The sequence below is a fragment of the Vidua chalybeata genome, chromosome 6 (genome assembly GCF_026979565.1).
Source record: "Vidua chalybeata isolate OUT-0048 chromosome 6, bVidCha1 merged haplotype, whole genome shotgun sequence".
Taxonomy (NCBI): Eukaryota; Metazoa; Chordata; class Aves; order Passeriformes; family Viduidae; genus Vidua; species Vidua chalybeata.
The window spans coordinates 2,693,344-2,714,655 of record NC_071535.1 but is presented as its reverse complement, the minus strand read 5'-3'; the positions used below and the strand labels follow the sequence as shown (position 1 = coordinate 2,714,655).

The 21,312-nt window shown below is 51.4% G+C and overlaps 1 protein-coding gene and 1 long non-coding RNA gene across 5 annotated transcripts in view; one reads left to right on the top strand and one right to left on the bottom strand.

Moving 5' to 3' along the window:
- The window catches only part of FERMT2 (FERM domain containing kindlin 2), a 49,440-nt gene extending 40,244 nt beyond the window's left edge, over positions 1-9,196 (top strand). For 2 of the 4 annotated variants that reach the window (XM_053945612.1, XM_053945610.1), the window contains 7 exons: positions 571-695; positions 1,992-2,098; positions 2,430-2,651; positions 4,945-4,965; positions 5,434-5,558; positions 6,136-6,277; positions 8,152-9,196. In XM_053945612.1, coding sequence (XP_053801587.1) covers positions 571-695; positions 1,992-2,098; positions 2,430-2,651; positions 4,945-4,965; positions 5,434-5,558; positions 6,136-6,277; positions 8,152-8,325 — 916 coding nt within the window. In that variant the 3' untranslated portion in view covers positions 8,326-9,196. The remainder of the gene's footprint in view (positions 1-570; positions 696-1,991; positions 2,099-2,429; positions 2,652-4,944; positions 4,966-5,433; positions 5,559-6,135; positions 6,278-8,151) is intronic. The other 2 variants (XM_053945613.1, XM_053945611.1) reach the window with 1 other exon arrangement.
- Positions 9,197-13,639: 4,443 nt separating this feature from the next.
- Positions 13,640-21,234, bottom strand: LOC128789861 (uncharacterized). The gene is made up of 3 exons (XR_008431556.1): positions 21,114-21,234; positions 16,195-16,375; positions 13,640-14,013 (listed from the first exon to the last, which is right to left on the bottom strand). It is a non-coding gene; the product is annotated as an uncharacterized LOC128789861 (long non-coding RNA).
- Between the last annotated feature and the right edge of the window lie 78 nt (positions 21,235-21,312).

Genomic DNA, 21,312 nt, shown 5'->3' with positions numbered 1-21,312 from the left:
TAAATATTCTGATACTTGGGGCTCTGTAAATGCTCTGGGCTTGTGCAGGGATGAGTTCAGGGTGCTTCACTTTGCAGGGCCACCAGTTCTCCTGCAGAATCGAGCAAAATCCATGCTTTCTGTAGAAAAGAAGGGAACCTTTTGTGCTGTGGAGTGTTTAAAAAGAAAACAAGGAGTGCACTCAGGCGTGTGCGTGGCTGACACGTCCTTGGAAGTGCTGCTTCCACTCAGAGCCTGAGCAGAGTGGTTCCAGTTTCATGTGGTGGCTGGACAGGCAGATTTTGTAGTGGTTCATGGACTCCTCTGTTTTTACAGCACAGTCCTCCAGCTCCCCCCACCTTGCCCCAAATTATCTCCCTGGAATTGAAGACTCCAAACTTGGAATTGGAGCTCAACTCCTTGAGCCAGCAGTGAAGGAATGGCTGAGCCTCCAGGCAGGGGTGGGAATAACCCAGGCTGCTGACAGCAGCTTGCCAGGGCTGAAATTCTGAGGAAATACTGAGGTTTCCTGGGGAGCAGCTTGTTTCAGGAGCTCAGACCAAGTGAGATGTCCCTCCACGTGTCCTGCAGGCCCAAGAAGCTGACGTTGAAAGGCTACAAGCCCTACTGGTGCACCTTCAAAGATACCTCCATCTCCTGCTACAAAAGCAAAGAGGAATCCAACGGGACTCCTGCTCACCAGATGAACCTGAGAGGTAAGAGAAGCACAGGGTTGGGGTAAGAGAAGCTGCTTTTTATTCCAGGAATAGGCTGCTCCTCCTGCATCTCGTTTTCCCTCTGCTTTATCGCCTGAGAATTCCATCCCGGGGTTGGGTAAAGGTGTGTAAAGGAATGAGCTGGCTGGGTTTGATATCGTGGCACAGACTTGGAGTTCTGAGTGGGATTATGTGTGATCCCACGGGGGAGCACCCCAAAAAGCTTGGGAAGAGAGCTTGGAGAACCACGGTTTGGGTTGGAGGGAACCTTCCAAACCTTGTTCCAACCTTCCGCCTGCCCTTCTCCTTTTTGTCAGTTCTCCAGAGGGTTGCACTGACTCCCACAGCAGAAACTGGAAAGAACAGACCATTTTCTTCCTCTGCTGCCTTTATTTTTCCTCCTCTTCCCACTGCTGGTTGGGAGCTGAAATTCCTACGGTAGCTGCCTGTCCTTACGTCAAGTGAAACATTCCTGCAGTGAGCTCGTGTGTTCTCCCTGTGGATGCAGGAGCAGGGGGAATGCCAGGCGACCTCAGGCTGCTATGGGAGCAAGGCCTGGCCCCCAGGACCTTTCTGGGAGCTTTTGACAAATCTGCTGGGACGGCACTTCCCAGAAATCTGGGAGGCGGCGTTGGCAGGGTGGGTTCATCACCCCTGTGTTTACACAACCACTTGGAATTCTCTCCAGACACCAGGAGTGGGATGCTCACACCTCGCTGCGGCTGCAGCAGCCAAACCTTGGAACCCCTGAATGGTTTGGGTTGGAAGGGACTTTAAAGCCCATCCAGTTCCACCTTGCTCCCACAGGAAGGGACATTCCAGTAAATCGGGCTTCCAAGCCCACCCAGCCTGGCCTGAAACACTTCATGGCATCCCATCATTCATCAATAACACAGAAAGGTTTCAGGGTGAGACTCAACACCCATCCAGTCACCTTTTCCTATCCTTTCATGAAGATTTTGGAGTGTTTGCCAGCCACTGGATCCATTTCTGATTCCAGGCAGGATCCAGGAGTTCTGTGGGTTCGCTTTGGCTTCAAAGCTTTCAGATCAGGTTTTGCTTTTCCCCCCCATTTTCCTCACACTTGGAAAAAGGGACAGGTTTTTTCTGTGCTGTGTGGAGTGTCCATCCCATCAGAGAAAAAAAGGTGGGACAAACCTTTGGCAGCACTGAGATGCCACCAGCAACCCTTGAGTCAGGGAGCTTTGCTCTTTCTTTTCCTATTTTCTCTTTCTTTGCCACTTTTTAAATCATAGTTCCTCACACCCCTGCTAAACACCATCTCCCTCATTGCAGGATGTGAAGTTACCCCTGATGTGAACATCTCTGGCCAGAAGTTCAACATCAAACTCCTGATTCCGGTGGCGGAGGGGATGAACGAGATTTGGCTGCGCTGCGACAACGTAAGTTCATCTCTTGGACTGGACACCTCTTCAACCTTTTCTCACCATCCTGCTCAGGGGCTGTTCTTTAAAAAACAAATAGAAAATGCTTTCACCTGTCTGATCTCAGCATTCCAAATGTGCTCCAAGTCACCTGTGAGTTTGGAGCAGAAAATCAGCTTTGGCTTTGTGTGGTTTTTGGCCACATGTTGGTCGGGTTTCTGCCTGTCTTTGGGCATGCTGGAGTCTCCTGAAGCTGGGAGGGGAATGAGGTCTCCATGGGGTGTTTTTTGAGGGGTCTGGTGGTCCCCCCATGTCTGTGACAGACACATGTCCCTGTTTTGGGGCGCAGGAGACGCAGTACGCCAGCTGGATGGCCGCCTGCCGCCTGGCCTCCAAGGGCAAGACCATGGCCGACAGCTCCTACGGCATGGAAGTGCAGAACATCCTGTCCTTCCTGAAAATGCAGCATTTGAACCCAGACCCGCAGCTGATCCCGGAGCAGATCAACACCGACATCAACCCCGAGTGCCTGGTCTCCCCTCGCTACCTGAAGAAGTACAAGAACAAGCAGGTAGGTGCTGCCGTCGGCGTCGGTTGGGCTGGACACGCGTCCCGGCGGTGGCTGGTGTTTAACACGGCGTGGTTTGGATGTTTTGGATGTCCTCGCTCACTGGGATGCACGTGGTTACTAAAATGAGGTGGGACTGAAGGGTGTGGTTTGGATCCAGCACCTGGGGATGGCACCCAGCACCGGGATTCTGCCACGTGCTGTGTGAAGTGCACGGACACGGCGGGGAACCTTCAATTGGAAATACGTTTGAAATTGGTTGATGTTTATTTTAAACACATTCTGGGAATGGTTTGGCCCCTGCTGATACTGGTTTGGCTCCAGCTGCCCCATCTCTGCCCGGTGCTGGGGTTAAAACCCCTTGCCCTGCACAGAATCCATGGAGAAATCCCCGGGATCAGCGGAGTTGCAGTTGCTTGCAGTGCTTTATCCACACTTGGCTGTAACACGGTTTGCATATTTCTCTCTTTGCTTCTCCACTGCTTCCAAATGCCAGTCCTTGGAACATTGCTTTGGTTTTGAGTTGCTGTGACTCGTGCTTGAACTCCATCCACGCTCCATCCGATCCCTGCCTGACAGGGCTGAACTGTTCCGCACTGGGAATAAGTGCAGGATTCTCTCAAAGAGAATTATATGTCAGAACAGCAGCAAAAAATAAGGCAAGCATTGCTCCGTGGCCTTTTGGTGACTTAAATCCTTCAGGCTGCTGGCTGGGGCTGGATATGATTTCTCCAAGCCCAGAAGAAGGCTGCAAGTCAGAGAAGCCGGAAAAATATAACTTTTTATTGGCACAGCACGATGATTTCCTGGCAGTGGAGTTATATTTTATATAGCCCTTATTATTCTCCTGAATAAGCCTTTATATCCCCTTGGATGGAGGAGAGGCTGCATAAATATACTATTTTAACATATATATATATAGATATATTTATTTATATATATATAATACTTTCTAGGTTTCTGGTAAAACAGAGACACCTGGAAAAATATTAGCTTGGAAAACTTGCTTACTGTGCAGGTATCCTGGTTATAAAAATAAAATCCATGGAATCGTGGGGATGGGCACGATGGGGATGATCCCAGTCAGGATGTGGCCATGGTGTGGACACCAGGGCCCTCATAGGCATCAGCTAAGCAGTGGATTTAGGATTTTCTTTTCCTTGGTGGCCAGAGGCAAAGCTTGGAGCAGCAGAGGGTGTTTGCTGAGAGGAATGAGGGATGGAGGCTGCAGGAATGTCAGGAATTTGACCACAAGGGTCCTTCCGAGGCACAGGGAAGGAGGGGGAGGAGGAGGAGGAGGCTGTGCAGCCCATGGGAGGTGCTGGAATGGGAATTGGCTGTGGATTTATGGAGGCTCTGGGTCCTCACCAGCCCCAAACCCACTGGGGTGATGTTTGTCTCCACGTGCAGCAGCATAGGGCTGGCAGGTTGGGATTGGAAGCACCAAATCCTAAACAAAAATAAGCAAAAACCGACCCAAAATAGGGATTTTCAGAGTTTCCAGGTGCCCTGCCAGAGTTTGGTGTCAGAGCCAGCAAGGGCAGACACATCTCTGAGAAGCACAGCTGATGTTCCCTTGTTATCCCAAGCAGCATCCCAATCATTTCTCCACATATCCCAAATAGAAGGATCTGCTGAGCTCAGAGTGAGCTCCTGAGCTTCCTCTCGAGCTTCCCCAGCCAGAGAGTGGCCTTGAGTTTGTGCAGAGACATGGGGAGGAAAATGAAGCCATGAACCCACCTCCGAACTGGCAGCTTCACCCTCCCCTTCACCCCCCAGCAGGACCACGGAATCACAGAATAGCCTGAGTGGGAAGGGATCCACAAGGATCAGAGTCCAGCTCCTGGCCCTGCACAGACCCCCCAGCAATCCCACCCTGGGCATCCCTGGCAGCACTGTCCAAATGCTCCTGGAGCTCTGGCAGCCTCGGGGCCATGCCCAGCACCCTCTGGGGAAGAGCCTTTTCCTGAAATCCATCTCAAACTATCTCAGGACCAAAACCATCTCTCCACAATGCCAGGGCCCAGCTGGGATCACTCCAGTGCTCCAGCAGGGCCGGCATGAGCGGCAAATCTCTGCTCGTTTGTCCCTGCTCACACTCCCTTCGGCTGCTTTTCCACCTAAGGAATTGTGCATGTGGTTTGTTTTGTTTTTTTTTTTTTTTTTTTTGCTTGAACTTTGGTTTGCAGTTAATTTACACTTTTTCTTTGCTTTGTTGCCATATTTCTGATTGCTTTTTTTTCTTTCTGCCTCCTTTTCTTTTTTTTATTTTTTCATTTCGCCTTGCCATCTTCAGCCAGGCTATGTAAGAGACTTGGTAAGTGACGGCAACAATAAAATTAAGATAAACTTAAAATAAACTTAATCTAGAACCCCTTTGGTTTAGACAGCAGCGGTGAAAGCACTAACAAAACCTGCACCCTCCCCGTGACATTTGGGCCCTGGTAGGTTTTTATAATGGTCCCCAGTGATTTATGGGGTGAAACTGGAAACCCTACACCACAAAATTGCCTTGTTGTTCGCTCACCTCCTTAAAGTTCCCGAGAGCATGAGTGGCTCTTTGCCTCCAGACAGCTCTGATCTGTATTTGCTTTCCTGTATCTGGAGATGGGAAGCTCCACGTGGGCTCCGAGCAGTCGGAGCTGAAATAAAGCCTCAGGGGAGGAATTATTGATTGTCCGCGCTCGGATCCGCGGCGGCTCCCAAGCCGCTCCCGCGCGCGCGGCAGCGGAGGTGGCACCGAGGTCCCCTGTCCCCTGACCCCGCTGTGTCTCGCCGCCCGCAGATCACGGCGCGCATCCTGGAGGCTCACCAGAACGTGGCCCAGATGAGCCTCATCGAGGCCAAGATGCGCTTTATCCAAGCCTGGCAGTCGCTGCCGGAGTTCGGCATCACGCACTTCAACGCGAGGTGGGTGGGGCTGCGGGGCTGGGCTGGAGGAGTTTCCTTCATGGATGCAGGGAGTGGGTTAAATACCCTCGAATCATCGTGGAATGGGTTGGGTTGGGTTGGGTTGCGTTTGGTTGGGTTGGGTTGCATGGGGTTGGCTTGGATTGGATTGCATTGGGTTGGGTTGCCTTGTGTTGGATTGGGTTGCACTGGGTTGCGTTGCGTTGGGTTGGATTGGGCTGCTTTGGGTTGAGTTGCGTTGGGTTGGGTTGGGTTGCCTTGGGCTGCTTTGGGTTGGGTTGCGTTGGGTTGGGTTGGGTTGCATTGGATTGGGTTGGGTTGGGTTGTGTTGGGTTGGGTTGGATTGGGTTGGGTTGCATTGGATTGGGTTGAGTTGGAAGGTTCCTCAAAGATCATCTCATCCCAACCCCCTGCCATGGGCAAGGACATCCCTGTGCACATCCTTGGCTGGGGAAGTCGCGCTGCAGCTGAAATGAAAACCATGAGCTGCTCTGATTTATAAAAACGATTTCACAAGTAAACTCAGCTGCTGGGTTCGTGTGCCTCACAGGCGTGCTTTTCTCAATCCCTCTGCCAGGTTCCAGGGTGGGAAGAAGGATGAGCTGATCGGCATCGCCTACAACCGCCTGATCCGCATGGACGCCAGCACGGGCGACGCCGTCAAGACCTGGCGCTTCAGCAACATGAAACAGTGGAACGTCAACTGGGAGATCAAAATGGTGAGATGGTGTCTGATGCCCCGTGCTCTGCCCCGCTCCTGTCAGTGAGACAGGAACCACTCCTGGAGTCCTGGAATCCCAAATGGCTTGGGTTGGAAGGGACCTGAAAGCTCATCTTGTTCCAGCCCCCTGCCATGGGCCTTCCACTGTCACAGGCTGCTCCAAGCCCCATCCAGCCTGGCCTTGGACACTTCCAGGGATCCAGGGCCAGCCACAGCTTCTCTGGGCACCCTGTGCCAGGGCCTCACTTCCCTCCCAGCCAGGAATTCCCAGTTCCCAATCTCCCATCCATCCCTGCCCTCTGGCAGTGGGAGCCATTCCCTGGGTCCTGTCCCTCCATCCCTTGTCCCCAGTCCCTCCAGCTCTCCTGGAGCCCCTTTAGGCACTGGTGGAGTTGTGTGTGACCCTTAAGAAAAAGCCCTGAGTCTTTCTCTCCTGTACCAGGAATTGTTTTCTCTGTTCTCTGAACCCCACACAATTACGTGAAGTGAAACCTCAGCACTGATGCTCGGGCTCCATCCTAACCCATAACAAATAGACAGGGCCTTATCCATACTAAAATCCCGTTTATTTGCTGTGCAACTCAGACTTTCATGTAAATAGCAAACAAAACTGAGCAGTTTCTTCCCCAGGCTCTGAGATGGGCTTTCCCCCTGCTGTTACATTTGGATGCACAAATTTTGGGGCTCCTTTTTGGCAGAACACACAATTAAAACTGTCAGGGATACGTGAGGGCTGTTCTCCTGCAGTTTGCAGCTCATTAAGAGTTGCTGGAAAAATTACTGGGCTTCCCCCTCTGCCTCAGAGTCATTGTTTTGACTCAGTTGCAAGCCCAGATATCCCAATTATCCAGCTTGGATACTCTGCTGGGAATCCCCATCCCTCCTGCAGAGCTGTCAGTGATGGGGGGACAAAAAGAGAATGAGCATCAATAAATGAATGGTTTGTTCAGTCACTCCAGAATGAGCTCCCCCAGCCCCCCTAAGGTATTTCAGTGGCCAAAATTCAACTTAGAGAACCAGGGAAAAGTGGAAAGAAAGCCCAGACTTCAACAGGTCTGTGCCCAATCCCTGTTTTCTCTGGAAGCAGGGAAAGTGTGGCCACATTCTCACCATGGAGAGGTGGAAACACTGGGGGATTGTTTCTGAGTCATGGGGGGAATACAAGGGGTAATGGTAATTTAAATAAATAAATGAATGGATAAATAAATAGAAAACAATAAAAAGGCAATATTTCAGTACCTAGATATTTGAATAAGAGTCATAGGACATTTAAAGGGGGAAGGAACTCATTAGGATCCTCAAGGCCAAATTACCATTCACAGGATCCCGGAATGGTTTGGGATGGGAGGGACCCTAAAGATCAACTCCTTCCACCCCCTGCCATGGCAGGGACACCTTCCACTGTCCCAGGCTGCTCCAAGCCCTGTCCAACCTGGCCTTGGGCACTGCCAGGGATCCAGGGCCAGCCACAGCTGCTCTGGGAATTCCATCCCAGCCAGGAATTCCCAATTCCCAGTCTCCCATCTATCCCTGCCCTCTGGCACTGGGAGCCATTCCCTGGCTCCTGTCCCTCCATCCCTTCTCCCCAGTCCCTCTCCAGTTCTCCTGGAGCCCCTTCAGGCCCTGCAAGGGGCTCTGAGCTCTCCCTGGAGCTTCTCCTCTCCAGGTGAACATTCCCAGCTCTCCCAGCCAAGCTCCAGAGCAGAGGAGCTCCAGCCCTTGGCTTCCTCTGGCCTCGCTCCTACATTGGCACCACAAAATTCCGCTTAGGCACTAGAAAAGCATCTGAGCTCCCAGAAGAACCAGGGGGAAGGGAAGAAGCAGTGCCCTGGGGACGGCCAGGGCGGGGCTGAGCTCTGTGTGCCCGTGCAGGTGACGGTGGAGTTCGCGGACGAGGTGCGGGTGTCGTTCATCTGCACCGAGGTGGATTGCAAGGTGGTGCACGAGTTCATCGGGGGCTACATCTTCCTGTCCACGCGGGCCAAGGACCAGAACGAGAGCCTGGACGAGGAGATGTTCTACAAACTGACCAGTGGCTGGGTGTGAGCCCCGCCAGCCTCGCCCCGCAGGAGCCCCCATGGCCATATTCATGTTTAACTTTCCAAAGCTGTCCTTTGAGATAATGCTGCTTAATAAAGTAAGCTTGAAATGTATCTTTTTTTTTTTTTTTTTTTAACAATTGGACTTTTGGTTGGTTTTTTTTGTTTGGTTTTTTTTTGTTGTTGTTGTTTGTTTTTTGGTTTTTTTTTTAATTTTTTTTTGTGGTTTTTTTTTTGTTTGTTTGTTTTTTGGGTTTGTTTTTTTTTTTGCATTACCAGACCAGTTAATCTGTGTGCACTAATGAGCACTTCTGTTAATTTGCTATAACCAGACCATGTCTGGGCAGGGTGACGGTGACCCACAGATCCAGACTCCGATGGGCAGATCGGGATAAAGATTTAACTGACTTAAAAAAAGCCAACTTTTGAAGAGAACTCTAAGCCATCTTCTTGTAAAGCCATCCAGGGCTAACCTATATGAAGTCTATTTATCATGTTTAATGCATGAGTGTTTTATTTCCTTTTTTTTTGTGTGTGTTTTTTATTCTGTACATTTGACCTGTTTGCAGTCGTCCTGCTCCCAAGCAGAGCTGCCATCTCTCCTCTCACACTACACCAGGACTCTGAAGGTGCCTGACATGACTTTGAGGATAGTTTTTGTGGCCTCGAAGATGATCTTCTGTTAGTCTGTTATAGCTTGGTTTTATTTGTTTAACTTGCCTTTTGATAATCATTTATATTGTCTTTTTTTTTTTTAATTTTATTTGTACACCGTATTGTATTATGACACTTTTAGTATTCACCAGCATAGTCACTGTTCTGCCTCTGATATGCAAATTTTTTCATTACGATATGAAGTAAAAGGTTTATGAAGTAAAGGTTTTTGTGTAACTAATGTAAAAAACCACAAATTTTATAAAGTTGTACAGTTTTTGTAACTAGTCTCACAAGCCAGCTAGGATATTGCATAGATCAGCAGTAACTGTAGGATGTCTGGAAGGGGTACGGGGACAAACCAAGGAATAAAAAACCCACAAAAAATACAATTTCAGTCCAGTAAATTTTGATCTAAGTTAAAGGGGATTCCAGAGCTGTGCCACAACACCCTCAGTAGCTGATCCCTGGGGCCAGGACTGCCAGGTTCATTAAGCCATTCCCACATTAACGCTAACGAGGAGGGGTCCTGTGCCCACCTAATGCCAAGGAATATCCAGCGTTGCGTTCCCATAGTCCGTGGTATCAAGACTATGTTCAAATACATTTTATTTTAAATAAAAGTCAAATCTTCTATTTAACATTCAGCTGCCACTCCTGGTTTTTGGGGTCTACTTGTGCTATGGAAAGGCCATAAACAACTCCATAGGATGAAGCCATCCCATGCCAGCCTTGGGCTCCCTCCTGCTGCCTTATCCCAAGTTTGCTGAAACAAATGCCACCAAAAAGCAACAAAAAGTTTAAAAATTCGGGAATGGTTTGGGTTGGAAGGGACCTTAAAGCTCAGCTCGTTCCACCTCCTGCCATGGCAGGGACCCCTTCCACTATCCCAGGTTGTTCCAAGCCCTGTCCAACCTGGCCTGGAACATTTCCAGGGATCCAGGAGCAGCCACAGCTGCTCTGGGCACCCTGTGCCAGGTCCTCACTGCCCTCACAGGGAAGAATTCCTTCCCAATATCCCATCTATCCCTGCCCTTGGTCAGTGGGAAGCCATTCCCTGTGTCCTGTCACTCCAGGCCCTTGTCCAAGTCCCTCTCCTGCTCTCCTGGAGTCCCCATTAGGTCCCCTGTAGATCCCACTCCCTGGCCAGGCAGTGGGAAGCAGCCCAGGGATTCAGGGAATCACAGGATCTCCGCTGAACCCACCACTAAACCATGTCCCCAGCTGCCACATCCACAAAGCTTTTACATCCCTCCAGAGGCTCCACTACTACCCTGGGCAGCCTGTTCCCAGTGCCTGACCATCCATTCCATCAAGGAAACTCCCCTAATATCCCCTAATGTTTTCCCTAATATCCAATCTAAGCCTCCCCTGGCACAAATTCATCTCCCCATTTCCGCACTGCTCCTTTCACACCACGTACCCTGGGACTGGCTGCACCCTTGCTCCATAAAATCCAGGATAAGGCAATTCCTCCCACTCCAGCAGCAGCACCCAGGACATGCCAGGGATGCTCCCAATCCTGCCCCACACCCCCGGGCTCCTTCTTTGGGATGCAGCAAGTCCGGGCAGCTCCGAGGCACGCGAGCGGAGGGCGGCGAGCGCGCTCCTGGCAGGCAGCACCAGGATGCAGCAGCAGCGCTGGAGCAGCTCCAAAGCTGGGTGTGTGATGGGCATGGCTCCCTGAAAACATTCACCTCCCACTGCCCAGCCTGAGCTTAGGCAGGATGGGGAGGTGAAAGGATGGACCGAGTGCCCTCGGTCTGTCTGTCTGTCCGTCCCCAGGCACCGCTGCAGGGCTTGGATGGAGCTGGGGGAGGTGATGAGGCAGGAAATGCTGAGCAGAAAAGCAGAGGAGGTCGGGGAATGGCCATGGCAAGGCAGAGGCTGCTGTCAACCACTACTGTAAATGCAGGTGAACCCGGTGGGAAGAAATGCTGATATCTGACTCCAGCTCAGAAGGCTGAATGATTTCTTTATTATAACTATGCTATAATACATTAATATACTATTTAAAGGAGATACTAAACACTACAAACCTACTTTTCTAATTACCATATCAAACTCCCAGCTCGTGACCCTCTCTGAGAGTGCAGCCACAGGTGGGTTGGATTGGCCACCAGGCCCAAACAATCCTCACCAGAATCCAACCTAGCAATCACCCCAGGTAAACAATTCTCCAAGCACATTCCACATGGGAAAAACAAGGAGCAGGAATAGAAATTGTTTTCTCTTTCTTTCCTCTGTGCTCCTCTGTGAAAAATCCTGAAAGAGAGAAGAATGTGCTTGTGACAAACCACAGCCCTTCCCCACATGGCCCCCCGAGGGCAGGAGCTGGGAGAAGCGGTGCTGGAGCTGCACAGGGGTCACAGGGGGTTCGAGGTGATCCAAAGGAGTTTTCCAGGAGTTTTCTGCTGGGTTTTCCAGGATCTTTCCTAGATGAAAACTTCCTTTCTCCTTGGATGAAAAGATGCAAGTGGTAATGAGATGTTGGAGCGGAGCGGGGTAAAAAATGATGTGGTTCTCCTAAAATCTGGAGAAACACCAGATAAAATAGGGCACAGATGGGAGTGGCCAAACGCTGAGGATGGACAGGGGTGAGGGGAAAGCATGAGGAGCACTTTGGAAAAGGGATCAAGGAGGGAAATGATGAGAGCTGGAGCCCACGAGAAGGGAAGGATGATCCTCCTCAGGGACAGGCAGCAGAGAGGACAAGGAGGTTTGTGGTTGTTTGCTCCATGATCCTGAACCAAAGGAAAACCAGGCTGTGGTGGGCACAGAGGGTTTCCAGTGATGTGGGAATCACAGGCCAGGTGGCTTTGGGGTGTCTGGGCATCAAACCCAGCAGCAGAGGATGAGGAGGGTCTTGGCACAGCCAGCCCCAGTTCCTGCAGCTCCAGCACTGGAAAAAGACATGGAGATTTCTTTTGCTGACACAGGGAAATCTGGCTGTGGTTGTTTCTTTTGGGTAATCATAGGAGTAATCCAATTTAAAACCCAAACCAAAACCCAGGAGAAGCCAGCCCGTGGGTGTCCCCATCCCCCGGGGTGACTCAGCCTCAGGGAGGAAAAGCTCTGACTGCCTGGCATCCACAAACCTGCGGCTGTGCTTGGGAAAGAGGAATTATTTCCAACTTCCAGTGGTAAGCACATGATGGGGAGGGAGATTCAAAGCCAACAGGGCTGCTCCAATCTCCATTTAACAAAAAAAGTGGCAGAGATGCCTGAAAATGGGACAACTCCAGCTCTCCAACAGCAGCACGGCCAGGGGGATGATGTTCCTCCCTTGCTGACCCCGCTCCAGGACCTTGAGGAGGGGAAAAGGAAAAAATAAATCACTTTTTTGGCAAGGTACTGATGCAAACCGGCTGCCAGGCTGAACATGCACCTCTCTGAATGCAGCAGGGGTTGGGATGCCTGTATGTGAGCCAGGCATGGCCTGGGGGGTCGGCTGGGATTCCTACAGCTTTTTAAGCCCCAAGTAATTTAATACCGTGCAGATGGGCGAGTCCCGGGGCGGGTTTGGAGCGGGATCAGCTGAGTTTTGGATGCGGGAGTGGTTTGCATACGCACAAATATTTTTAAAAACAGCAATAAAAAAAAGTCTCCCCAGCAGGGCTGTCCCCCTGTAGCAGGGAGGGGGTGAGAGGTGGGTACGGAGACATCCTGCTGGATGAGGAATTGATGGAAAAGGGACATTTGGGGAAGCTGCTGGTTTGTGGGGAGGGGGAGGGCAATCACTGCCCATCCTTGGAAATTTTCAAGGTTAAGCGGATGGGGCTTGGAACAACCTGGGATAGTGGAAGGTGTCCCTGCCCTTGGCAGGGGGTTGGAAGGAGATGATATTTAAGGTCCTTTCCAACCCAAAACATTTCACGGCTGCGATTCTCTGACACAAACTGGTCCCCAAGCACGCCAAAAGGAGCCGGATTATTCCCTCCACCCAGGACACGTGGGTTTCCAAAAGCCCTCCCGTTCCTCCCGCCCTGGGATGGCCGCCCCAGGGGCTTTCCTGTGGTGGGCAGGGGCTGAAAAAAGCTCCTTAAATTATTCCGTAGTAAACCCGAGGCGGATGAGTCACTGCAGTGTCTCGGGAAGCACACTGGAGACTTTCCAGCCGTCGGGCCGGGAAGGGGCTCCTGGGTGGCCAGCAGCACTGCCCTGGCTGTGAGCAAAGACATCTCCCAAATTCCCGGCGCTCACACCAAGGGGGAATGCGGGAGCTTTACCCGACCTTGCCCTGCCTTGTCCGACCTCTCCAAGCCCCTCGTGGGGTTGAGCATCCCAGGGCTGGGATCAGCAGCACCTTTCACCCTGACCTGCCCCACAGAGGGACCCTCTGAGGGCACTCAGGACCAGCAGGGATTTTCCTGGAATTGATTAGGGATGCAGGAAAGCCAGACCTGGTGTCGCCAGAGCCAGGATCCAGCGCAGAGCTGGAACCACACACGGATGTGGATGTGCCTGGCTCTGTCTGGCCTCATTTCCCAGGTGTATTATCCCTCATCTCCGATGCAGGAAGGGATGGTGAGGATCCAAAACTCTCCAGAGTGACAGCATCAGGAGTGCTTTAATGGGTCTAATTAAATCCGGGCGGATCAGTGACCGCACTCCAAACCTTTCTGGAGACCAGTGGGGGTTTTATTTGTTTGCTTTCAGTCTCACAAGAGCCCCGCGTGCTTTGATTTGCAGCCCCGAGGCACTAAACAGATAAAAGATCCATAAATATCTGCTGGATGTTATAGATCTGAAACAAATAAAGTGCCCCCCCCGCTCACAGCTCTTCCCGTAAGCACCAAGTGCGGTGCTTACCCTGCTCCCGTTTCCATCGGCATCCCAGCCTTCCCTTTGAAATCCCCTGCATCCCTCCAGCTGTTCCACATATTTCAGGCTTCAGTCTCCCCCCAGAAACTGCTCCTTTGGTGTCCCTTAAGCTCTCCCGTCTGGTTTTCATAACTCCAGGATGCAAACGGGGACTTTTCCCAGGCCGAAGGTCTGCGATCCCTCGGGATGCAAACCTGGATCCTCCCCTGCTGATGGGCTGTGGGGGGAGAGGATGGGGAAACTCCAGTTTAAGAAGGACTTGAAATCCCAACATGCCAAACTCATCCCAGAAAAGCTGCCAGGGAGATCACATCAGTGTGACCAGCACTTGATCTGATCTGAGGAAGAGGCTGTGGAGCTGCATTTCAGGAGTTTTTCTTTTTTTAGCTTGACACAGGAGTAGCAAAATATTTTCCAAATTCCCAAGTGACTCAGAAAGGCCAATCCCATATTTCACAGTGGCTCAAATAGGCAGGAACCTGTCAGATACTGAAATCATTCAGAAAATTTTCCCTTTGATCCCCAGCTAGGACAAAGAACTGGTAACTGAGCTCCCCTGTGCTGTCAGCTCCTGGTGAAGCTGCAGATTCCCAGCTGGTGGGAAGCCTCTGCTTGGAAAACTCCCACTCCTCCTCCCCTGAGAATGCAGCACTTTGAGCAAATAAAGCATTTGCTCTGGGTTTTATTTTTGGCTTTTGGTCAACAGCTGGTCCATCCCTAATGAGTGATCTGGGCTTTGATTTCCTGCCTGGAGAAGGGGGTGAGAAATGGGAGAGGATCTGGGTTAGAAATTTGACTCACACCAGCAATCCCAGCTGGGATTTACTCCCATTAGTCCTTTGCCTGGGGACATGTCCCGAAGAGAGGCACTGGAACAGCTCAGGAACAAGCCTTAGGGGCCACAGGGGAACTGCAGGGGTGCCCAGAGAAAGTGAAGCTCCCTGATGCCAGGCTGTCCAAGGAAAGGCACCGCACTGCCCTCCACACTGGGCTCAGGGATGGGATGGCAGTGGCTCTGTTGTTCCCCTTGTGCAATTCCTTAATCATCATCACAGAACCCCAGAATGGTTTGAGTTCAACGTGGCCTTAAATCCCATCTCATTCCATGGGCAGGGACACCTTCCACTATCCCAGGTTGCTCAGAGCTCCATCTGACCTGGCACCAAAAACTTCCAGGGATCCAGGGGCAGCCACAGTTTCTCTGGGAAACCCGTGCCAGGGCCTCACCACCCTCACAGGCAGGAATTTATTCCCAATATCCCATCTAAACTTGCCCTCTTTTCCACGTCTTCTTTTGTTTCAGAGCATTTGAGCCCACTGAGCTCAGGTTTGGGCTCTCCCCCACCAGTGGGATATGGGATGCTGGTCCCAGTGGAATGAGCCCATCTAATTCCTGCTCACCCAGGGGCAGGGATGGCCAGACCTCACATGGAAAAAACGAGGTTCCTGGTATCCCTAATGGCTCTCAGCAGATTTAGGCAGAGCTGCTGTGACCCTGAGGAAAGAGTTTTGTGAGTTTTGCTTTTCCCCTGACGAGGCAGCGAGGCCGAGGAGAGCTCTTGGGAATGGCAAACCTGGGGAGAAGCCTGCCCATCCCTCCAGAGGGACAGGGCTACCCCGAGGCCACCTCCAGCCCCATCCACGCTGTGTCCCACTCTGGGTGGCCCTCTGGAGGGACCACATCTGATTCACATCATCTCCCAGCTGAAAACCCTGTGCCAGGCCCTTCCAAGGATGCAGCCTTACAGCTTGGGGCTCCCTGGAACTCGGGAGGAGCTGCAGGGTCTGGCTGATCTCTGTGGGCAGCTGCTTTATCTCCTGAATGTTTTTCCCCTTCCCATAAACTGGAGGAGAGGGTGGGAATGTGTCTGAGACAGGGAAATGATGGTAAGGAGGGGGAGGGATGTAAATCTTGCAAAGCACTGAAGTGACAGATCCTGGAAGAGAACTGGAGAGCAGGGAATGTTGCTGGTGGGGGAATGTGGAGATGAAGAGCCAGGATGCCACAGCAAGGGTGGGTGTGCCCCTGGCACAGCGTGGAGCACAGGGAAGAGCTTGGCCCCAGCTGCTCCCCCAGCACCCACATTGTCCCAGATGTCCACAGGGCCTGGAAATGAGAGCACCTGGAACCTTCAAGTCTCAAATTATCCTTCAAGCCCTCTGTGACCAAGTCAATCCAAACGATGCCATTTTTATTAGGCAGAGTTCAAAATCAGCCCTGCAGGATTTCCTGCCTCCTCTTCCTCCCCTACAACTGTGCCAAGAGAAAGGGGGAAAAGCTCATGAAACAGAATTAAGGCAAGATGCTCCATAGAGCATCCCTGATTAATCATTTTCCTTTCATTTTGAGGGACCCCCCCATCCTGCCCTGGTCCACACACCCCAAAGCACAGCTCACCTTTCCCATCCCAAGCATGCAACACGTGTAAGCTCTCCGAGGTACGCTGGGCTTCATTAAATTCAGGCCACTAAATTCCAGGGAAGCACCCAGGCAGAGGCAGGGATCTCTCACTGTCTGCACGGCTGCAGGAGGAAGCTGAAATCTGATGTGTAATAACTCCACCTAGAGGGAAAAGGGACTGGGAGAGAAGGGCCACGGGTGAGCACAGCAGGGCTGAGCAGGTTCCTGATGCTGGCACAGAGGAGGGATCACTGCCTGGCCACTGGGATAACAGTGGCATGATCACAGAATTGTGGCTTCACAGAATGGTTTGGGTTGGAAGGACTCCCAAGCCCATCCAGTGCCACCCCCTGCCATGGCAGGGACACCTTCCACTACCCCAGGTGCTCCAAGCCCTGTCACACCTGGCCTGGGACACTTCCAGGGATCCAGGGGCAGCCACAGCTTCTCTGGGCACCCCGTGCCAGGGCCTCCCCACCCTCCCAGGGAAAAGTTTCCTCCTAATCTCTAATCTAAACCTCCCCTCGTTCAGTTTAAATGCTCTATCCCTCGGATGTTCCCAGTGATCCCATGGCTGGCTCAGATCCCAAAGCCACCTGTCCCTTTCCACCCCCAGGAACAGCTGCCCCTCACTGGACTCACAGAGAGACCCACACTGGTCTCACAGAAGATTCTTCAAGTCCTTCACTTGGGACACTTAAATATATCTTAATATATTTAAATATATCTCTTAAACATATCCCCCAATATCCATGGAAGAGGAGGGCAAGGGCTGTATTTCCTTTGGAGAAGCTTCAGTCCTGAATTTAATGGAGCTTTGGGGAACACAGCACTCCTTGAGTGTCCCACTGATGGGACATCAGGTGACAGAGTGTCTGCAGAGACAGTCACGGGGCAAATGCCATCTTGGTGCCACCTTGGTGGAAAGGGAAAAGGCAAAAGCTGCTCTTTAGTCACCAATCCAGGAGAGCAGCCTACAGAACCCACAGTGTGCTCATTTTGTACAGGAAGATCTGTCGTCCCGAGTGCTCTGCCTGTGCCTGATGAGGAAATGTCCTTTTTTTACCCCAAATCTCCAGAGTCACCTGCAATGGACACACCTCTGCACCTGCAGCACCTTGGGATCAGAAGCACCATTTGGGCTTCATCACCCATTTCTCACCTCGAGGCCAAATTCGTGCTGGATCTGATCCCAACTCCATTTTTTTGGGGGTGAGCTGATACTATTTTACTTCCCATAAAACAGCCACATCCAAAGGAGGGTGAGACCCATAATTAAGTTTCTTGTTGGAGCTTTTCTTTTTGTATTTTTAAAGCCTTGACTTGGACTCTGATCCAGGATATTGGAGCATTAATAAGGGGAGACGTTGTCAGTTTTAGGTAGGGATTTTCTCCATGAAAAAGAAGTGGGTTTGGGACATGGGCAGGAAAGATGGGAAAACCTGAAGACACCAAACACTGCCAGCCTCTATGGATGGCAGGCTGGGGCTGCAACATCCCTGTGGCTCCGAAGACCTTCTTGGCAGTTAAATTACATTTGGCTGCTTGGTTAAAGATGGGATAATTATTTCCAGTGAGGCAGACACGGTCCAGACGCACTTCTTCCATAACTGCACTGACACCATCCCAAACCCCAAGGAAATGCCATTTCCTAGGCCCAGGAGGCCATCTGGATGGCAGCAGAGCTTTGCCAGGTTTCCTCTTGGCTTTATTAAGCTGGAGCAGATATTTAGTATCTCATTATCTGTCTGCAGGAAACACTTGGGGAGACACAGCAGCATCTTTCTGCCCAGGAGACAAACAGGCACTGCAAAATCCAGGTGCCTGGAGCTGGTTCGTGCAGCTCTTCAGACATTTCCACCCCTCAGGATTTGTTTGTGGCTGGATACAGCCCTGTCTATGAAAGGTTAAAAGAGCCAAAGAGGCTGATCCCTGGGTATTCCAAGCCCTGAGCATGTTTCCAAAACAGAATGTAAACACTTTTATTGTGGCAAGGATTCCTCCGTTCTTCCTGCCTTGTGTCATGCAGCCGAAGGAAAAGGAGAGCACTTTTTCCCTCCTCATAAAGCAGGGTGTGTTTAGGCTCTGACACTGACATCAAACAAGTGCATGGCTCCCTTCCCATCTTTCTGGCTGTCCCGCAGCCATGGATTTGCAATTTCCCTGCTGACAAATCCAGAGCGGCCAAAGGAGATCATTTTGCCGGAGTTTTGGGTTGTTTTTTTTTTTGGTTTTTTTTCCTACTGCAACAGAAAATGCCACAGTGGAACTGGCAGAGAGGAGATGTGGAAATGAGGAAACAGTGGAAAGGAGTTGTTTCAACTTTCCCCTTGGTCTTCAGCAGCCAAATCCTGGCCTTGGAGATACCAGGGAGCTTTGGACCCTTGTTGGCCTTTGAAAGAGTTACAGAATGTCCTGAGCTGGACGGGACCTCAGGGACCAACTCCCTGAAAGATGGCTGTGCTCAGCTGGGGCTGGGCTCTCTCTCCAGGCAGCACTGACAGAAGCAGAGCACACAGCCTCAAGCTGTGTCAAGGGAAATTCAGGTTGGATATCAGGAAAAAGTTTTTTACAGAAAGAGTGCTAAAGCTCTGGAATGTTCTGCCCGGGGAGGTGGTGCAGTCACCATCCCTGGGTGTGTTTAACAAAGCCTGGATGTGGCACTGGCTGCCAGGGTTGAGTTGAGGGGCTGGGGCTGGGTTGGACTCGATGATCTTGAAGGTCTCTTCCCGCCTGGTGGTTCTGTGGCTTCTGTGGCTTCTCTGGATTCTGTGAATTCTGTGGATCAGAGTCCAACTGCTGGCCCTGCACAGACACCCCAACAATCCCACCCTGTGCCTGGGAGTGTTGTTCAAGCACTCCTGGAGCTCTGGCAGCTGTGCCCATTCCCTGGGGAGCCTGGGCAGTGCCAGCACCTCTGGATGAAGAACTCTTCCCTAATATCCAACCTAAACCTCCCCTGGCACAGCTCCAGCCCTTCCCTGGGTCCTGTCCCTGCTCAGCAGAGGAGCAAAGCCCATTTCAGGTGTGGACTCAGCAAAAGTGGCTGATCCCTGATCCAGGTTTTTCCCATCCTGGGAACACCAATCAATGTAATTGAGCTGTTGGAAAGAGTCCAAGATGATCAGAGGGATGGAGCAGCTCTCCTACAAGGCAAGGCCAAGAAAATTGGGATTGTTCAGCCTGGAAGAGACTTCAGGGTGACCTAATTGCAGCATCCAGTGCCTGAAGGGAGCCTACAAAAAGCATGGAGAAAGACTATTTACAAGGATCTGGAATGACAAGGAAGGTTTTCCCATCCAGATCATTCCCCTGCTCTGGTTTAAGACTCTTGCTGCTACAAAATCCACGTGCAAAAAGATTTGTCAGCAGCTGCGGTGGGGAACAGGGCAGCACTGGTCTCCAGGACTGACAAACTCAGCCTTGCTGGGGCAGAGCAAGAGTTTTATCCAAAATAAAGCATTTCCCCCTCATTTTTCAACATTCCACTGCCACACAGGTCGCGGGCTGAGATGCACACACAGAGTACACTGCTCAGCTGCTAAATCCCACAGGCCAGATGCACCTTCTGGATCAGGATGTCCCTCCAGAGCCGTTGTTGGAAACTGGGAGGAAGCACCTGGAGCAGAATTGTCCAAAAGTGGCTGCATTCCCGCTGCAGGTCCAGGACCTCTGCTCTGAGCCTCAGTGGGGAAAGCTGGGCTGACCCCATGTGGTCACAGCCTTGTTATGGCATGGTTTTGGTTTTAGAAAGCATCGACTCTCCACTCTTACTTACACAAAGTGTAAAATCTACCTCAAATCCACACAATCTTCCCATCCAGGAAAAGGCACTGTGGTGGGAGTTAAGCTGAACCTCTGTCTGTCATTTATCACACCATGGAAATGTGTCCACACTCCTGTTCAACCAGGCAAAGCAGCAGAATAAAATATTCATTTTTAGCATGGATGGGACATTCCCACTCCTCTGAACCCCTCAAAACAAACAATAACGGCTAGGAGGGGAAACTCACACCCAGTTTGTGCCTTTCCCTCGCAGTAAAAGGTTAAATATTGCAGTGGTTCATCTGGCTGCAATGTGGGAGCTTCGCCCCCAGATTTTGGGTGTGCCTGGACCGAGGAAGGTCGGTGTGTGTCATCTGGTCACTCTGGGCCTGAAGAAGTCAAAAAATAAGGAATGTTGATTGTTTCTATGGTTACAGAATGATTCATTCTGATGGTAAAACAACAGGGGAGACACATGGAAAATGAGAATCATGTCTTAGAAGTGTTTTGTGTAATTATTGCGTTCACTAGTTCTCCTGCTGCAGGCTACGTGCGTGCCCTGACCTCAGCTATTCGTAAAACTGTCTCTTGGGATGATCCCAAAGTCGGGGTTTTTTTTTGGTTTAAAAGGAATTGAAACCCTTACTCATGAAGTCTGTCAGCCTTGGAGGCTTGGACAAGGCCCATCCCAGCACAGGTCTCGTCCAAGCAGAGCAATGGAGCCTCCAAAAAAAAAAAAAAAAAAAAAAAAAAATCCCAGAGATAAAAATTATCAAAGTGATGGCCTGGAGGGACAGGACAAGAGGCAATGGCTTTAAATTGGAAGAGGGTGGGTTTATATTGGATATTAAGGAGGAATTCTTCCCTGTGAGGGTGGTGAGGCACAGGGTGCCCAGAGAAGCTGTGGTTGCCCCTGGATCCCTGAAGTGTCCAAGGCCAGGTTGGACAGGGCTTGGAGCAACCTGGGATAGTGGAAGATATCCCTGCCCAAGGCAGGAGCTGGAACATGATCATCTTTAAGGGTCCTTTCCCACTCAACCCAGTCTGGAATTCCATGATTCTAAAATTCCAAACCCATCAAACGCCTCACCCCTGGCATCCCTGAGGGGGTGCAAGGGGTGTGTGTACGTGTCGTGCCTCGCTGCCCTCACCCTTCCCCTCGCAGAGCCCACTGGGCCTTCTGTGAGGGCGAAAGGACCCTTCAGGCGGCGGGAAGAGCGGCGGCAGCGCCGAGCCACCCCCACACGCCACCGCCCGCCATCTTGGCGGGGCCGTGAGGGGGGCGGGAGGGGCGTGGCCTCTCTGAGGGGAAGGGGGCGTGTCCGCGGCGCTCCCGCCCAATCCGCGCGA